General features: G+C 41.9%; 1 protein-coding gene across 1 annotated transcript in view; it reads left to right on the top strand.

Annotated features, from left to right (window-relative positions):
- stab1 (stabilin 1) overlaps positions 1 to 19,916 on the top strand; it is a 240,380-nt gene that overhangs the window by 48,972 nt on the left and 171,492 nt on the right. Inside the window, exons 8-14 of the mRNA XM_069937203.1 lie at positions 5,505 to 5,701; positions 6,799 to 6,929; positions 7,880 to 7,995; positions 9,305 to 9,391; positions 12,349 to 12,476; positions 14,687 to 14,815; positions 16,781 to 16,843. Coding sequence (XP_069793304.1) covers positions 5,505 to 5,701; positions 6,799 to 6,929; positions 7,880 to 7,995; positions 9,305 to 9,391; positions 12,349 to 12,476; positions 14,687 to 14,815; positions 16,781 to 16,843 — 851 coding nt within the window. The remainder of the gene's footprint in view (positions 1 to 5,504; positions 5,702 to 6,798; positions 6,930 to 7,879; positions 7,996 to 9,304; positions 9,392 to 12,348; positions 12,477 to 14,686; positions 14,816 to 16,780; positions 16,844 to 19,916) is intronic.

The raw sequence follows: 19,916 nt of genomic DNA, 5'->3' as shown, positions 1-19,916 counted from the left end.
GGTCCTGGAGAAAAAGGCCATGGGTCAGCCCCCTTGATTGAAGGTGGCAGCGAGGGCAACATCAGAGGCATCGCACTCCCCCTGGAATGGGGTGGTCTTGTCCACGGCATGCATCGTGGTATCGGCAATGTCCTGTCTGATGTGGGCAAAGGCTGTTTGCACCTTGGCGGGGAGGGGAAAAGTGGTGGCTTGGGCCAGTGGGCAGGCCTTGTCCGAGAAGCAGGAGACCCACTGGGAGGAGCAATAGAAGAGCCCTAGGCACCTGCGGAGGGCCTTAAGTGTCTGGGGACGGGGCAGTTCATTAGGGGACGCATGCATTTGGGGTCGGGATCAATGACACCACGTTCCATGATGCACCCCAGCATGGAAAGGCGGGTGGTGCTGAACACACACTTCTCCATGTTGTAAGTGAGATTCAGCTCATCGGCCATCTGGAGAAATCTCTCCAGTTTGGCATTGTGATCCTGCTGGACGTGGCTGCAGATAGTAACATTGTCCAGGTACGGGAAGGACGCTCTTAAATTGTGCCAGTCTACCATGCGGTCCATCTCCCGCTGAAACACGGAGACTCAATTTATGACCCCAAATGGAACCCGGTGGAACTGGTGGAGGTGCCCGACTGCCTCAAGTGTGGTATAAGGTTTTTCCTGGGGCATAGATGGGGAGCTGATGGTAGGCTGACTTCAGATCAATGATGGAGAAAACCCTGAACTGCGCTATGTCATTGACCATGTCGGTGATGTGGGGAAGAGGGTAGGTGTCCAGCTGAGTGTACTGGTTGATCGTCTGGCTATAATTGATTACCATCCTTGGTTTGCTGCCCCCTTTAATGACAAGAAACTGGGCTCTCCAGGGGCTGGTGCTGGGCTCTATAACTCCTTCCACCAGAAGCAGTCTCACCTCATGAGATAAAGGTCCTGTTGGCTGCACAGTAGCACCTGCTCTCAGCAGCTATGGGCTTACAGTCTGGCATTAGGTAGTTGAAGAGGGATGGAGGGGGCACCCATAGGGTGGAGAGCCCGCAGGTGAACTGGGGGCGGTCACTGGGCTTTGTGCTGTTGATGGTGAGTGAGTGAGACTGTGGAGGTGACATTGGTAGTCTAGTCCCAGGATAACTGGGGCACAGAGCTTAGGCATGACCAAGAGCCTAAACCCTTGATATGATTCCCCCCCTGTCAAGTTCACTGTGTCAAGTTCACAGTGAACACTGTCAAGTTCACTGAGCAGCACCCTAGTGTCGTGATGGAATGGTCCTGGGATGTGAAAGCCATAGCAAAGTTCCCTGGGTTCACTTTGAGTTTCGGTGTATGGACCACATTTGGGTGCATAAAGCTCTCAGTATTGCAGCTATCAAACAGGCATTTTATTACCTTCCCGATGACAGCGATGTCCATCATCGAGCGCCTGAGTCCATGGGGAATGTGTGGACGCTAGGACTGCCTTGGGGTCCGAGTTGCTGCTCCCTGATAGTCATGGCGAATAGTGGCCAGTGGGTGCCTTTTGGAGTTTGGGGTGTGGTGAGCGCACGCATGCACGCATGTTGCCCATGTCATCCGGTCAGCGAATCAGGATGGTTGGGGGTTGGCTGGCCTATGATGGCACCACCCAGGAGATGTATGTGGTGTTGGCGTGGTTGGGCAACTCGACTGCGTGATGTCAGAAATGACATAGTCGTCCAGCGTCACTGGTGCTGGAGAACGTTGAACGATGAAAGATGGCAGCACCCATGGTGAGAATATGGCAGTAGCATGGTTGAATGGCCGAGCCAGAAGTGACATCATTGATGCAGGCAGAAGTGGTGGGTGGAGTAATGGTGCTGCCCAGCATCCGCACGTGAAGGGGTCCAGAGAGTCCGAGGGGGCTCCCGGATGGTTGTGGGGGGCTGCAGCACTCCCAGTGGGTTTTGGAGAGGTACACTTTAGCAAAGTGGCCTTTCTTCCCACAGGGCAGTTCTTTTGGGAGTGCCTGTCCAACCTGCAGTACTTACAGGACCTGGCGGACTGCTGAGGCGATTGTCTCTTCCATGTGGGGTCCCTCAGCAACTGCTGTTGTTGGCATCAGCCAGGCCAGAGGTTGGGGGAGGCGAGCATCAAAGTTCTCTATGTGGTGAGCTGCATCTTCTAGGGAGCGGATCACCTCCATGATCCTGGTAAGGGAGGCATTATTCTTCTCCAACAGTCTGTCGAGTTGCCCTTGACCACAACCCTTGCACACAGGCTTTCAGTCCATCTCCCCAGAAGTCATTCCAGCTTCGATTGTGCATGGGCATGGTAGTTCTCGCAGTGCCCCCAGTTAAGCATCTTCCGTCTCACCTGGCTGCTATACCCTGATGCTGAGCAGGTACCGGGCGTAGGGTTCATTCGTCGGGGTCTGGTACATGCCTTCCAGGATGACCATTGCTGGTTCAAAATCAGTGCAGTTTCGGAAAGTGCACAGGCCCAACTTTCATGCGAAGTACCATGAGTCTCTTCTGGTTAGTGTTGATGACTTCAGCCTGTGTGTGGATGATCTCCTCGATCACATACTTCCAGATCTCGAAGTATGCTGGAATGTTCAGGTGTTGAGGGCTGATATTCAGCCTCTCAATGGTGAGGAACTTCTCCACATACCTTTTAATTTTAAGCTAATTAAATTGTGAGCGCTGCTATGCAAATGATTCTGATGCAAAGTCCACAGGCTGTACAACAGGCTTAAACTACACCAGTCTTAGTATCTTTCCTGCCTCCATGTGTGTGACTATCCCCTGAAGGGGCTGGCTCGAGTGATTGACAGCTGTCAGCTGGCAGGTGGGGCCAGCCTCCCAGGTTGCCCCCTGCGGTAGGCTGGTAGGAGTGTGGCCAATGTAATGGTTGTATCACCACACTGTGGTGAACAACTTTAACTAGACTCTAATTCCTGGAATCTGTTGTCTAACTTTCTTCCAGAGAATACCGAAAGGTTGGATAAGCAGAGGTGTAGATTTCTTTGTTTTTGGAGTGGTTCATTAGTTGTGAAAGTTGATGCTATTGTGTGTGTAGATATAGGAATGTAATGTGTATGTGTGAATTACCCAAGAATCTACAAGTGATACTAATCCTTAAAAATTATTTCATATTTGCTGACTCCAAGTGATTTCATTTCTTAACAAAATAGCATGTTTCTTGGACAAAACCATTTCTACATGGAAAGCAAACAAAATTAGCAGAATGAGTAAGTGAAAACACAAAGAATACAGAAGAACTGCATATGCTGGAGTCATGAGTGATCAGGAGGGCCTCAGCAGGTCATGCACCATGCACCAGGAAAAATAGTTGGACAGGAACCTTCATGGAGACTCGATAAGAAGGAGAGAGATCAAGCAACATAGATTTTCCTGCAATTAGGAAACCACCAACTCTGACCTTGTGTGGATTTCCTTGCAGGACACCTGAGATGATTGGATATAATTGGAACTTCAATCACTAACATAGACAAGGCAAAAACAACCCCTTATGGAAATGCTCAGGGCTTGAAAGGATAGTGAAAGTTTTTTGCACTCAGATGATTCAGTAATAGGTGACATAAACAAATACTGAAATCAGAAATTTTGCAGAAATACAACTTAAAAGGTTATAAGATTTAAGGGAGACGTGTGTATTTTTTTCCAAAAATGTACTTTATTTATCAAATTTGAAAATAAATGTTGTTCATAGTAGGAAATGCTGTTCCTTTCTATCAGTTCAGTTAGGGTACACAGTAATTGTAGCGGATAGTGCACTGCTGTTCCAGCGCCAGGGACTTGGATTGGAATCCGGTGCTGTCCATAAGGAGTTTGTATGTTTTCTCCATGTCTGCATGGGTTTCCTCCGGGTGCTCTGGTTTCCTTCCAACGTTCAAAAATGTACCGTGTTTGTAGGTCAAGTCAGCGTAATTGGGTGGCACGGGTTCATGGCTGGAAAGTGTTAAAATTGTTTGTATCAGGGCACATGATGCACTTCCTATCAACAGACTGAGGGTTGCTTTCCAAAATTTCCAACCCATCCTGATTAATGGAAAGATGGCCTTAAACTGTGGCCTTTCCCACAGAACTTGTGCAGTTGAGGCATTACACTTCAGTGGCCTTGGTTCTTGGAGTGTGCAGTCTAAGACATTTGGCTGTGGACTGCAACATGCTTTGGAAGGCCAGAAAAAGGCATCTTTCAATTAAGCTGCTTATCTTCTAAGACCAGTTGACATTCACCACTTTTTGGATTTAGGAATTACTAAGTACTTGAGGAAAAAAATTATCAAAAGACCCAAGGAAAGAGATGGCTTGTGATTTCAGGTAGATGTGAAGTCGGATCATTAATATATATATTTATATATATATATATATATATATACAGTGGATGAAATACCTGTTTTCTTTAACTGCAATTTCAGCAATTTTTTAAATCCAGTTCAAAGATTTTTTTAAAAAAATTGGAGATACATCGTGGCCCATGAGCCCACACCACCCAAATACACCCATGTGACTAATGAACCTTTTGACCTCGTATGTTTTTAGAGGAAACCGGAGAACCTGGAGGAAACCCACACGGACACGGGGAGAATGCACAAACTCCTTACAGACAGTGCTGGATTGGAATCCTGGTTATTGATGCTGTAATAGCTTTATGCTAACCATGCAGCCCTGATTATTTTGCTTCTAAAAATATAATGTAAAATCATTATGCATCTTTAATGTTATTTTGCTTTTGTACGAGTATTGCCATCATTAATCTAGAATATGCTAAGTTGTGTTTACACTTAAAACTGATCTATTTGCTGATATCTTTGGCAAAATGAGATATCATGGTGTAAGAATTGGAGAATGCTTCCTCTTAATTAATGGTGGTGCGCTGGTTAATGTCAATGACAAAACATCCTACAGTGTACACTTCAGAGTATTTGGTTCAGTTCTAGTTGACACACTGCAGGAAAGTATTGGGTAGCAATCGAGAGAGGAATCTCTTCTGCCCGGAATGATGGGCTATCATTTGAAGGATAGGTTGGATAGAGTGGGTTTATTCTTGCTGGAATGTAGAAGGCTTAGGGGAATGAGAATCTAGAACTAGAGGGCACAAGTTTAAGATGGAAAGGGAGAAGTTTAAGGAGGGGGATATTTTCCATAGAGTGGATGTCCAGAAAGGTAATAAAGGCAGATACAATTATAGATTCAAAACACATTTGGATAGGTACTCAGATAAGAAGAAAGTAGTGAGATATGAACCTAATGCAGGCAACTGGGATTTCCATAGTTAGGCATCGCCACGGGCATGGATAAAGTAGCTGAAAGGACTCACTGCTGCGGGGTGTGTTTGCAAGATTCTTTTGATCCTCTGTGTGGATGCTGGGAATGGTTGACCCTGCTTTGTTATGCTCAGGTTATGATACAAATCCTTTCAGTCACTCTGCCATCTGCAGTTCTGATGTTAACATTAGTTGATGTACTAAACATTTTTTAAAACCTTTTTTTATGTTCAGCATTTGATGTCAAATCCTTTATTTGTGATTTTGTACTCTAGCATTAAATCCATGTACGATGAACATCTGTGACAAGAATGCAGTGTGTGAATACTTTGGCGAAGGCAAATACCAATGTATCTGTCATCCTGGTTACCGTGGAAATGGAAAGCTGTGTTTGCCAATTAACCCTTGCAGCACTAATAATGGTGACTGTCCTAAAAATTCTACCACTTGCATATATGTAGAACCTGGACAGGTATATTTTATTCTTTATTAGGTACAATGTTGGTGTCCTTTTCATTTATGAAATTAACATGTTGGTTTCTCGCTCAAATTAAAGCTTCTTATCAAGTCAACAGATCTAATTATTCAAATAAACTGGTTTGGTTCATTTTCCTGCAACTTGGTTCATAAATATATCATTCAAATCCACTAAGATTGGAAAGCTCCAATCTCTGGTGGAGGAGAAGTTGGTGGGTGGAGGGAAACAGGAGGACAGGAATTGGCCCCATCTGAGCTACGAAAGGAGGAAGTAGCTGGATTTCTGCTCCTGATTGTTCTCTGAAAAGTCTCGCAAGATCATGCATGAACTTATGTACGATTAATTAGAGACTTGGGGGTGGTGGTGGGGGGGTGGGGGGGGCTGGGAAGGAAGTGGAATGTCGATTTCCCAAAAACTATCATCTATCCAGTACCGAGACTGATGCTGAAAGAGACCTACTGCCTTGGGGTAGTTAAGCATGCTCTCCTCTTGTGGAACTTGCACCAGAGCTATCGGATTTTATTTTTTAAAAACTTTATTTAATATAAAACTACTTAGCAAACAAATTATAATATGTCAAACTTAATCCAAATATGTTATTTTATAAAAAGAAAAAAGAGAGAAAGGAAATACAAAATAAAAACTTCCTATAAATTCCCCCACCCCCTCCTCCCAACCCCAAACAAGCTTAAAAAAAAAGAAAAAGGGTCAAGAAAACTTCACTTTTCAATCCCTTTAAATATATAAATATTTATAGAGACCTATAAGAGAAAGGAAATGTTTGAGATTCATTTAAATTTTAATACCAACAGTTTGTAAATATGGGCTCCATAATTCAAAAAATGTATGATATTTATCCCTTAGATTGTAAGTAATTTTCTCAAGTAGAATAAGACTCTAAAATTCTGCTTACCATCTGTCCATTCCCAAATCAATGTCTGACTTTCAAGTTATAGCAATACATTTTCTAGCTATTGCCAAGGCAAGCTATTGGATTTTAGAACATGTGTGGTACATGGATGATTTCAGATTAAATATCTGCTGCCTGTTTCACAGTTAAAGATTACAATGGAATTTTCCTTTCTTTAAAGTCATCTTGCAAGTGCAAAGATGGATTCCTTGGCAATAATCCTTCAGAGGGTTGCACTTTGAAAGAAGTTTGCAAGCCATCTCTCTGCAATAAGACAGCAAAGTGCATAACTGTGTCACCTGGAAATTTTGAGTAAGTATTTTCTGCAGATAATGATCGATGTAGGACAATTCAAATATTTAGAGGTTTGAGTGATTAGCAGGCATGGGACTGGTTAGAGGACAGAATGAAAATGGAACTGGGTGGAGGTTACCTGAAATTGGAAAATTCACTTTTCACGTCATTGATACACATGATGTGGCCACCCTCTACATTGGTGAGGGAACCATAAGTAGGCAACTGCTTTGCTAATCACTTGCTCTCTATCTGCAAGGGCTGGCTGGAACTCCCAGTTGCCAGCTGTTTCAACTTCTTTGGTCATTCCCATGAAGGCCTGTTTGTCCTCCACAGATTCTGCTTGGTTCACTAAGTTTTTTTAACAGCAGTTCTTACAGTGGCATGTTCTTCAAGTTTACATTTAGCCTTGTCCATTGCCTAGGCTCGAAGTATATGGCCTAAAATCCAGTCCTCTGAACACTGAATTTTCCATTTTCTGGTATCCCTCACTGAGTTCCATTTTCTATCTGTCCTTTTCCCGGCTCTCTCCTTGCTTTGCTCTCAAAGCACACCCTCACCATCTTTCCACCTCTCTTGCCTTTTGTGCAGCTCTTGGACTCTCGCCAGCCCTTTCCCCACTCCCTCCCTCCCGTTTGAAATCTTTCCTTCTCATCCTAGTCTTCAAAAAGGCTCAAAACATTGGCTGTCCATTTATCTCCATGGATGCTGCTTGACCTGTTAAGTCCTTCCAACTTCTCATTGTTGACTCAAGATCTCAACATCTGCACTTCTTGTATTTCTCTTGGCTTTACTTAATTGGCTTCAGTTGGATCTCAATGTATTATAGAAGTGATAACATTCATTAAATAACCAATTTTAGTCTTTATTTGGAAGAAGCATTTGTTTTTTCTATAGCAGCAAATCAATGACATTTTCATTACCTCACAGGAATTGGCTTTATTTCTGCTTCTTTTCCTATTGTTCAGGTGCGTCTGCAAACCAGGTCAGATTGGAGACGGAAGGAAATGCATTGGTTCTCTAAGGGAGGTGATTCGAAAACTTATCCCTTCCCAATATAGTACTGCACCAATTACAATGTTCGGTAAATTTCTCCAATATTCTTAAGCTATTGTGATGAATAAATATTTTCAAAGTTCCCTTCTCTCTCACTATCAACAAAAGATGCCAATAAAAGGTCACTTACCATAAATTGGAAAATTGTTTAGATTTGACAGTTTTAAAGCTTTATCACTCCAGGGCTTCTCTAAAGAATTGTACTTGTTCTCCATCTCTTTGAAACACAACATCTCATGAGTTTTATTTTAGCTAATTTTGGAAACTTTAAAAAAAATTCACAGTGGCTTTGGTTCAGTTTAATAATAATTTCAGAATCTTACATATATGCATGGACAATCCTCCTCACTTACAAATAGTTCAACACCCTGTTAAGACGACAGTGATTTTATATTCTTCATTAAATAATTCCATTCTCTCAACCTGTGTATAGCAGCAGATTCAACCTGAAAAATGTAAACTTTCTGAAAAGAATTGTTATTAATTGCGTTTATAGGAGAGAATTTTTTTTTGTAGGTGCTTTTTTTTATGGAGCCAAGGTTCAATCTGTGTGTTTTACATTCTATTCCTGGGCTTCTGGAGAGTCCTGAATTCAGCAACCAGTGAAACAGCTGACTATTGGATGTCAGAAGGAGCCTTTTAAGTGCAAGGGGCTATATCTCCTGCTGCTAAGTCCTAATCCGATTGAAACTGATGTCTGTTTTGGTGGTGACTGGCTGGTCCTGTCACTTACCAGCCATCTCCAATTATTGGTGAAATGTTGCGAGGCAATAAAATTTAAAAAAAAACCATGACATATTTTGAGCTCACGAACGCTTTGAGAAGGTCTATGAAACATCACGTTCAAAATTTGACTGCATTTGAAGGTGATGAATGATGTGCCTTGAAGACCAAATGAAGCCTTGAACTGTGGGTTAAGTCCTTCCCAGTCCTTGTGAAAGGTTCACCCAACCAGGAATTTTATTTGAGTTAGTCCTTCTGATCCTTGACACACCCAGCACATCCCCTCTACAATTCCTCCCAACCCATTTATATCCTCATGTTATATTGGATTACTTCCCTATCTCTGCCCCCTCCACCCCCCCCCTCCAAAAATCCTCCTCTGCTTCTTCTCACTTCATCTCCATGACTCACAGCAGGTCACGATATTTAATCTGCTAACTGTGCGTAAATGACCATTAACTTTACTGCTGTGTTGACCAGCAAGTTCTGGGGCAACATTATCTCAAATGTTATGTTAGTTCATTGAAATGTTGTTATCTTTCATAATAGTTTTGATAAATTTGAAATAAGAAATGCAAATGTATGTTTCACAGATCTTTTTTTAATCTTTTCAGATAAGGGATGTTTGTTAACTTTGAGTAAATTGGGGCCTTTTACCGTTTTTCTTCCTCTTGTCAAAAAGATAAAGAAAACAATGGTAGGTTATCATGAACAGTGATTAGAAGCAGTTTTCCAATTTGTGACAAAAAATGTTTTTATTCCTAAAATGCCATATTGTTGATTTTGAACTGGGCTTCATGTAAACCAGAGTCCTCTCTGTGTTGAGGCTGCGTTATCTTAAAAGTCTGAGGTTTAACCCTGAGTTGGCACAACCTTTTGCACACTTTGAAGAAGTAAGATGGAAGCTCAGGAGACTGATTCACATAGTATCCATTGGTCAGGAATTGATGCTCCAAATCATTGCTACACTTGTACACTCACCTTCCACTTTGGTCAGAGTGGAGGTAGAGAAAAAGAGAAGGGGTGGCAGAAACTTGTTATAAAATTGTACAATATCTGTGATTTGCAGAGTCATGCTTGAAACGTTTTTGGAACCTAGTCCATAACTCTCCCTTAAAAACAGAGATATTACCTTTACAGATCATAAGAGTGGGCTAGCATTCTGGTTTAGGGGCTGATTTCCACCCCCCCCCCCACTTAAAACATTAGTAAACTGTGGGCTCCAAACCAGTGGACTCTCCTCAATTGTCCTTTTTCAATTTGCATTTATTCTCTACAGGTAGAGAATTTAAATGATTAAACAGCCTTCGGTCTGTTTTGGCAGAAGTGCTGGGCAGACATGAATGGGTTTGTTGACAAGTTCATCTGAAGTTTTAAGAATCTGTTAGATTTCCCTTGAACATAAATAAGATTTTGAGTGAACATTTGTAATGTTCTTCTATTCATCAAATAGGCGTCACATAATGACATTACCAATTAAAAAAAAACATTTTGGATTTTTGTTCACAGTGTATAATCCTCAGAATTCAAATTCTTTTAAAGTTATTTTTGCATCCACACTTCCACCTTTTAAAGTTCTGTAGATTCCTCAGGGTGCTGTCTTCAGTTTAGGCAAAGCAAAATCAACAACTTCTATATGACTGGATAATGCTGTACGGTTTGGAATTTAATACTGAACATCTTGAACATTTTAACCAGTTAGTTTGAAAGATAACAGTCATTCCTTCATATTTATGCCATGTGCCTTAATCTTGATTCAAGAGTACATTTACCTTTTGATGCAAGAGGTTCATTTCCAGCTATTTTTAAAATATGGATGTGAGAAGTGAGAAAAGCCAGTGAAGGAAAAATAAATCTGGAGTCCTTTCTACTTTTGATGATAATCATCAAAGTGCTTTCCGATTAATCAAATCTAGGAACGTTCAAATAATCCTGGACTGTTTGTGTCAGGGACAACACTCCATTTTTCAAATGTTCCTTGTAATTTTCAATTATTAATGCTTAAGTATGTGGTGATACTACAGATTCTATCACCAATGTGTATATGTACAGATGGTAGTGTAGGATGACTGTGATTGGCTGAGAGTGTAGCCACACTTACTAGCAGGTCATAAAGGATTGCTCCTAGCCAGACCAGGTCATTCTGGACTGGTCGACCTACTTGTGATATGCTCCAGTCTTTTAGTTAATAAAAGCCTTGGTTTGGATCAACAAGTCTTTGGTTCTTTCGACACGCATTACATATGTAAAAATATTTTCCTGGGGCAGAGACACTGAAATGTTTATCCAAAACTTGCATTCCATTGGATAGTATTTCAAAGAGTTTTTATTCTGTTCATTATTAAATTAATTTCACGTGAACAACCAGAAGCTCCATTGTATGTTAAACCGTCAAAAAAGTTGAAACATTCTTGACTGATGTGCTTCTAAATCCCAAGTTCCCAGACCAAGATAATCTGTGCAGTGTTGACACAAACCATTGCAGGAAATACAATACAGGTAAAAAAAACAAGTCCCATTATATTTACTGTGACCCATTGCATTCAGCTGAAATATAGTTGTTCCTTTCTTGAAGTCTTTATTATCAATTTTTTTCCCAATGCCAGGCTAGAAATTCCTCTGCCCTTATATAAGTGCTTGAATTTTGTGCTGTGGAGGAAATATGCTGGAGCTGCTGGAACATGTTTTTCTTTCACATTATTAGTGTATATTTTGGAGTACACATTACATCACTTGCCTTGTTATTGCACAGTAATCACATTAGAATTCCAATGCATTGCATATGTGTTCGGAATCTTTCATTAACTAATGCCAAAGAAAGTGCTCCTGGTGCTTTCCAGTGAAATTACAGCATGAGATTTTCTGATGGGCAGAGTATGGACCCCCCGGTTCATTGATACTGATGGGGTGGATGGAGATGCAGGGAGAAATACTGTGCACCAGATGTCCCAGGAGAGCAGAGGTAAAATGCTATAGACAGGAGGCAGGCAGAGCAAGTAATTTACTGCTGACTTTGGCAATAACTTCAAGGGAGTGTTCTGAGAAACTCAGAGCACACTTGTCATGGCACTTTGACTAATCATTGCCAAAGCCATTCAGTAGCAAAGAGGTATGTTATTGTTCTAAAAGAGTCTTTCAAGGCAATCATGAGTTCCTTGCAGCCTGTTCAGTGAGGCCTCCCTATAATGACATCTGTCCACTGCTTTCTCCTCCTCCCTTCCTTCTCCTCCACCCTCCTCCTCTTTCTGCAGGCTGGACGTTGAGCCCACATGATGGTAAGGCAATGTGGTATCTCAAAGATCACGGCAGATTATCTTTCTCTGCTTAATGAATGATTTAAAGTACCTTTTAATGCAGGTGAACTCACTCTTAAAACCTCAAAGGTGCTGATAATTAGGCTGATGGGGATAGCTGGTACAATAAGCTTTCCCTTATCCTGGACTTCATTCTGGCAAGTTGACCACCCCTAAAAGGTGAATACAATGTCCATATGGTATCCTTAAATTGGCTAAGAACTGGATTCAAAAACTTTTTTAACCAAACATAACTCAAAAATTGAACCATTTACCAATATAACTTGTGTTGCCTCATTTCAGAGTTGATATATTTTCCTGATATTTTTAATTTCTCATTGTGTCTCGTATCCTAACAAAGGTAGGAGAAGTGGACAAGTTTTCATGCAAGCAACATATTGTTCCTGGTGTCCTGTTGCTCAAGGACTTTGTAAACACTCAGACCTTTGAAACATTGGATGGTGATACAGTTGAAGTGACCCAGAAAGAAAAGGTAGGGTCATTTATAGCAGTCTCTAATTTTGAATAATTTGACTTTGGATTATCAGATAATGAGTTCCATGTGTCTTAAAAATTAAACATTTCATTCATGGATTAGAAACTGCATGTGTATTTCTTTTGAAGAAAAATAGAGGGTTATGGATGTAAGGTAGGGAAGGTTTTGTTGGTTGAGTAGATTTCTATCGGTTAGCACAACATTGTGGGCTGAAGGGCCTGTACTGTGCTGTAATGTTTCAGGCTAGAATCCCATTCAATGTGCTGAAAGATTTTGTGTAGCCTGCTGTAAGTGACTCGCCGCTTGACTCTGCACTCTAAACCCATCTACGAGGTACAAGTCAAGTATGTGATGGCAAGCTCCCCACTTAACTGAATGATTCTTCTTCTTTGGCTTGGCTTCGCGGATGAAGATTTATGGAGGGGTATGTCCATGTCTGCTGCAGGCTCGTTGGTGACTGATAAGTCCGATGCGGCATGGCAGGCATGGCTGCAGCGGTTGCAAGGGAAAATTGGTGGGTTGGGGTTGGGTGTTGAGTTTTTCCTCCTTTGTCTTTTGTCAGTGAGGTGGGCTCTGCGGTGTTCTTCAAAGGAGGTTGCTGCCCGCCGAACTGTGAGGCACCAAGATGCACGGTTGGAGGCGATATCAGCCCAGTGGCGGTGGTCAATGTGGCAGGCACCAAGAGATTTCTTGATTACCGCTGTGACAATAGCCCAGAAGCTCAGCATCATTGAGGACAAAGAAGCCTGCCTGATTGTCAACCTGTTGGCCACCCTAAACATTCATACTCCAGCAGAATCACTTTAGTATCCTGTCTAGTTTATTCCAGTAGTATCTTCTAAACTGGCAGAGAGGTAAGGGCAACAGTTGCAAGAGAACACCACCACCTGTAAATTCCCCTTCAAGGAGCACACAATCAAATTGTTGAAATATACCACTCATTGTCCTCAAGTTTAAATCTTGGAATTCTCTAATCAGCAGTATTTTTAGGTGTACTGAGCTACCAGATGGCAGGAGGCCATTCCTGTCACCAACAACTCAATGGAGACTGTCACTTGGGCCTTCCTTGTCCATTGGATTCCAACTTTCGGTGTCCATGCACCATTACCATGGACTGAGGATCTTGGTTTGAGTCGGCACTATTCTGAGCCTTCACTATTCTTTTGGGCACCATCCACATCCGCAGGCCAACGGCCTTCTGAGTGTTTCCAAGCATTTGAAAGCAGCATTGACAGCAGGTGGTAACATGTCTCCATGGAGTTAACATTCACCCATGGCCCTCCTTGGTGTGCTTGCTGCCGTAAAAGTGGACCTAGCTGCGGAAATGGAATATGGCACCACACTGACTCTGCCTGGTGAATGTGTTGAAATGGTATGCAACTATACCGTATGAACCGTCCAAATATGTTAACTGACTATGGGAAAGCATGTGATTGCTTAGACTAATGCCAACGTGACATGTGACAACTGCAGCATATGTGCTGGTTAACTTCCAAGGCTGCACAAGTTTTTGTACATGATGCTGTTTGCTGGCCACTCCAGCCTGTTTACAATGGCCCTTATGAGGTTGTACAATGCCAACCTAAAAGATTCATGATCTGGCAGAAGGGGAAGGCTGACACAGTTTCTATTAACCGTTTGAAGCTGACGTATATCGATGATCCACCTTCTTTATTACTGCCACTATCGAAGAAACTGCAGGACCCCTTGCAGTACCAGACTAAATCAGGCCAGAATATCAGCCTGCCCTACTGTTATGTAGTGGGGGGGGGGGTGGCGGGAAGGAGAGAGGGGGCTGTGGCCTGCAGGCTTAGAGTGAATGAGAAAGGCAAGGGGTGTGGCTAGAGAGGATTCTGGGAAGAAGGAGATTGGTGCAAAAAGAATAATGACAGTTTTTGTGGAGAAGATGAGCGAGTATGTCCTTTTCATTGTTTATGCAGCACCTAACGTGCAGTCACAACATAGGAATCCCTTCATCAGAAAGTCTGTTAGAGTTCATGAAGGTGACTCACTGACACCTCAAAGGCAAGCAGGGATGGACAATAAATGCAGGCTTTGTGTGCATACCAAGATTGCAAAAGAATGAATAAATAAAAGAAAGTGAAGCAGACTGTTGGTTGTGCGTTTGTGTCTCTGACTAATGTTGTGGTTAGAAATTTCAAGGTTTACAATTGAACCCTAATGCTTCCTTGTAATTTCACTCCAAGTACTTTCAGCTTCTATTTCAAAACAAAACATACAACATACTGAGAGGAGACAAAGTTGCATCCAATGGCATCATTCACATTATTGACCGGTTTTTCGCTGGAAATTCTGAAAACCTTGGAGATCCACAGGTAACCAACAAGTAATGTTTCCCATTTCAGATGAACTTGCTTATGGTAATGTACTAATCACTTTTCAAATGTAGCTTAACATAACAATTACAGCATGGAAACAGGCCATTAGGCCCTTCTAGTCCGCACCGAACCAAACACCCCTTTCTAGTCCCAACTCCCTGCACAATGCCCATAACCCTCCATCTTCTTCTCATCCATATACCTGTCCAACCTTTTCTTAAATAATACAATTGACTCCGCCGCCACTATTTCTCCCGGAAGATCATTCCACACAGCTACCACTCTCTGAGTAAAGAAGTTCCCCCTCATGTTACCTCTAAACCTCTGCCCCTTAATTCTTAACTCATGTCCTCTTGTTTTAAACTTTCCTCCTCTTAACGGAAATAGTCTATCCACATCCATTCTGTCTATCCCTTTCATAATCTTAAATACTTCTATCAAATCCCCTCTCAACCTTCTACGCTCCAAAGAATAAAGACCCAATCTGTCCAATCTCTCCCCATACTCCAGATGCTTAAACCCAGGCAACATTCTGGTAAACCTTCTCTGCACTCTCTCCACTCTGTTTATATCCTTCCTATAATTAGGCGACCAGAACTGCACACAGAACTCCAAATTAGGCCGCACCAACGTCTTATACAATCTCAACATCACCTCCCAACTCCTATATTCCATGCAATGATTGATAAAGGCCAGCATACTAAAAGCCTTCTTCACCACCCTATTCACGTGAGTTTCTACCTTCAGGGAACGATGTGTGGTAAATGCAAAGAGATCAATTTGAGCATTTTTTTTCTTGACTGGATCTCTGGGGAGGTTTCCTATTACCCAAATGGCCCATTTAATGTGATCATGTAAAATTTTCATCTGTAGTTGTGAATAATTCTCCATTTGCCTTTAACTCTGTGCTAGGGATGTAAACTCTATCATTGTTACTGGTTCAATTTCTGGCAATGGCAGCTAAACTATAAATTCTGTTTTACAAATTCAAGTTATCAGAATAATTTTGTACACACTCTGCTAGTTGCTTCCGATTATATCTTAGAAGTTATAAACAAATTTCTGTAAATAAATGCACCATTGTTGCAGACTGATTAAAGTTTTGCATCACACATCAAGGGATTCATAATATTGAGCACGATTTCCATGCCAAATAATGATTTGCAGAGTAGCAGCAGGATGTTGTGGGTGCAGAGCTGTCTGCTGGCGCATGGGTAACAGATGCCTAATACATGTTGCCACTCAATAGCAGTGAAACAGCTGCAGCTAGACAATAGTTATACAGACATAAAAGGAAGTTACATATGATGCCAGATCAAGCATTCCCCGTTTAGACTTCCAATATTGTAAACTGAATGAGGTAGTGATTCAGACTCTGCCGGCATTTGATTGACATCACTGCTGAGATACTGAGCTGAATATGTACCCAAAGAGTATAAATAGTGAGCCGTCAATGCTCAAACGTCGAAGATCCAAAACGAGGTGATCTCTGCAAAAAATTCATAGTCGTGATAAAAATGTAAAACGGGCATGTGATTAAAATGCATTAGATTAAGAATCCCTTGACAAGGATATGAAAAAATAATAAAACTTAAAACGAATGCCTTGCTGGCAGTCGTAATCTTCATTTTTCTGGATTAGTTGTCTGAAGATTTTTTTGTTTGAGTCTATTTTCATTAAATGTATCATTTCCACCCTTAATGTTTCAGTGAAGGAATTCAACCCCTATTAGTCCAGAAACTGTATTTTTGGAACTTTTGTTCAAAAGATAACTTTTATCAGCCATTTAGGAATTTATTATTAATAAATATAAGCATCAACTTTCTATGTAATTTCCAAAACAAACCCATCCCTCAGCATACACATTTGATGCTTATATTTTCCTCATTCAATTGTTTCATAAATTTTGTGATTTGGCACATACAAATCTAACATTTTTCTTTGTTTTTATTTTCAAAACAGAAAACTGTTGCTGATATCCTTGCCAGTGGAAGGCTGTTTAGTAGGTTTGAAACTATTCTTGAGGTAATCTAAAACTACTTTTACATTGGTGCTGCCTCATGCACCCAAGATGATGCATGATGAGCTTGTCAACTTCATCCACTTTGCTTCTAACTTTCACCCCGACCTCAGATTCATGTTGTCCATCTCTGGCAATGCTCTCCCCTTCCTTGATTCCCCTGTCTCCATCTTGGGAGACAAACTTTCTACAAACCCGTCAACTCCCACAATTACCTTGACTACACCTCTTCACACTCTGTCCCCTGTAAAGATTATGTGCCTTTCTTTCCATTCCTCTGACTCCATCTCATCTGCCCCCAGGACGAGGTCTTCCAGTCCAGATCATCTGGGACATCTTCCTCCTTCAAAAAAATGGGGCTTCCCCTCTTACCACCATAAACTTAGCCTTTACCCGCATTTTCTCCATTTACGCACATTTGGCCCCCTTTGCTGCTAAACATAACAAGGACAGGATTCCTCTTGTACTCACCTACCACCGTCACCTACAACGCGATCTCACCACTAGACATGTCTTCCTTTCTCCACCTTCTGCAGTGACCACTTCCTCCATAACACCTCATCCACTCATCCCTTCCCTCTAATTATCCCCTTGGTACCAACTCCTGTGACTGCAGGAAATGCTACACCTGTGCTCATACCTCCTCCCTCAGTACCATTTGGGGTCCAAAACAGTCCTTCCAAGTGAAGCGACACTTGTAAATCTGCAGGGGTCATGTACTGGAACTGGTGGTCCCGTTGTGACCTTCTCTATGTCAGAGAGACTGACGCAGATTGGGAGATCGTTTTGCTGAGCACCTTTGTTCTATCTGTGTCAATACTGGGAATTTCCCAGTGGCCAACCATTTCAATCCATGCCCCATTCCATGGGCTAATGTACTGCCAAACCAAGGCCACCCAGAGAATTGTGTCTGGGCACTCTTCAACTGGATGTCATTAACAAGGGCTTCTCAGATTTCTGTTAGGCCACTCCCCATTCTCCCTCTCTTTCCCAACCCTCTGTCTCCTTTCCTCCAACTTTCTGTTCAGAGAGCTAGCCTCTCCCCAATCACTTCTCAGCATTTTTTTCTTGTGCCCTCTCACTAATATCCACCTATGACCTCTTGCCTGTGAGTCTGTGCTCCTCCCTTCATCGCATTATTTTACTCTGGCACAGCTGCATTTTGTTCATATCTTGATAAAGGATTCAGGCCCAAAATGTTAGTTATTTAACTTTATCTTCACTACGGAAAGAACACTGCGTGACTTGCTGAGTTTGTCTCGCATTTTTTGTGTGAACTAAAGGTACTTTACCTGCTCAAACTTGAAAATTAATTTTTTGTTTGACTTTCTGTTCAAGAATGCTCACTGGTGCATCCAGCTTCTGAGTTGAAGTGTTTTTTTTTTGGAGCATGTTAGCCGTGCCATTGGTTCATGTTTCATTTAATGGGATTTCTGTATTTTAGTTACAGTTTTAAGGACAGGAATTTGTGACTGAACCAAAGTTTTTCTAGTAGTTACATAAAGCCCAGGAAAGTTTTGTAAGTCAAAAAAACCCAGGTTGACCAACTGGAGGGCTGCTGGTATCAAGGTGTCAGCAGTCATTCTGTTGCACCTCCTCTACCTTAGGTAAAGTCATTGCCAAGGTCATTCTCATGTACTGAAGAACCACTCCTGAATTGTGCTCTTGACTCCATTCTAGTTCTTCACCACATTATTAATCCAAAAGTATTGGTAACAACAGCAGCAGAACAGTAGGCACAAGGCTTTTATCGATTTCAATAAAGTCTTTGACTCCATTAACTGGAGGAATGCAGCTGAGGAACACAGTCCTTATATTTGGCTAGTGACAGAAATTTGTATTCAGCTTTTGTTTGCTTCTTAATGGATGCAAGCCATGGTCCTAACTCGTAAGTCTTCAACAGAGCCAACCTTCATGAAGACCGACATCAACAAAGGATGCATCACTTCCTTAAATGATGTCTTTGATCTTGACAATGCAACATCTCAGCTCCACAAAGCATACCCCTTCACCCAAGAAAGAATCTAATCTGCAGAACAAATGAGATCCATTCAACCTGCATTCCCTCCACCTCAACACCAAAGTTATCTCAACCTCAGTGGTCAAGCTGCAATATGCAGGTGATGATTATGCTGTCATCATGTATTGTAAGGCTGAGCCCTGAGAGGTCTATATTTTCATTGAAGCATAATGGTATGGCAGGCTTGATGGGCTGAATAGCCTATTTTTTGCTCCTATGTCTTATGTTCTTGCGTTTACTGGGACTTGGTGAGTCATGTGTACATCTAGATACTTTGTAAATTTCTGGGAGTCTTTACCTCCGCGACCAACTCAGATTCAAGGCACTTTCTGGGTGAAAACATTTTTCCTCTGTTCACCTTTAACCTTCAGCCTTGTGTCATGATTCAACCCTGGAAAATATGGACTACTCCTGTCTTGGGAGTCACCACTCAATAAAGGTAGACATCAAAGATGAAATCTATCATCACCTTCAGCATTCCAGCATGGACCTTTGAAGAAAGAGGTGTTTGAAGATCAAAATTTCCGATCTAACGCAAAACTCCTGGCCTCTGGAGACCTTGAATAACCTTTGGCAGGGACTGAAAGACACTGGAAAGATACACCAATGTTGTCTCTGAAAAATCTCCCTAATTCATTGGAAAATATGAGTGAATCATCTTGGCCAACATCACAGTATTGAGTCCCTATTGACACTCATTTGGTGCTGATGGGCAGACTTGGTTATTTGTGTGCATGAGATGAGCTTCTTGAGACAGATGCGTTATTCCATTGTCGGTCATTAGAAAGGATAACCAGGAAGATGGTGGAAAATATTCAGGTATGTGCTGAAAGCCACCTTGGAAAAAGTACAACATCCCCACTGTCTTCTGCGAATACTGGCCCATGACTGCTCGAGGTGGGGAGTAAGTGTTCAATGTGGTGTCAAAAACCTTGTGCCCATGCATCAAATGGCCAAAGTAAATGTCAGAAGGACCCCACCACCTCTCAATATGCACTCACCATCAACCTCTTAGGCATCTGTTGCCCCATCTATAGGAAAACACTATATGCTTTATA

This window comes from Narcine bancroftii, chromosome 5 (genome assembly GCF_036971445.1).
Source record: "Narcine bancroftii isolate sNarBan1 chromosome 5, sNarBan1.hap1, whole genome shotgun sequence".
Taxonomy (NCBI): domain Eukaryota; kingdom Metazoa; phylum Chordata; class Chondrichthyes; order Torpediniformes; family Narcinidae; genus Narcine; species Narcine bancroftii.
This window is presented reverse-complemented; position numbering and strand designations above follow the sequence as displayed.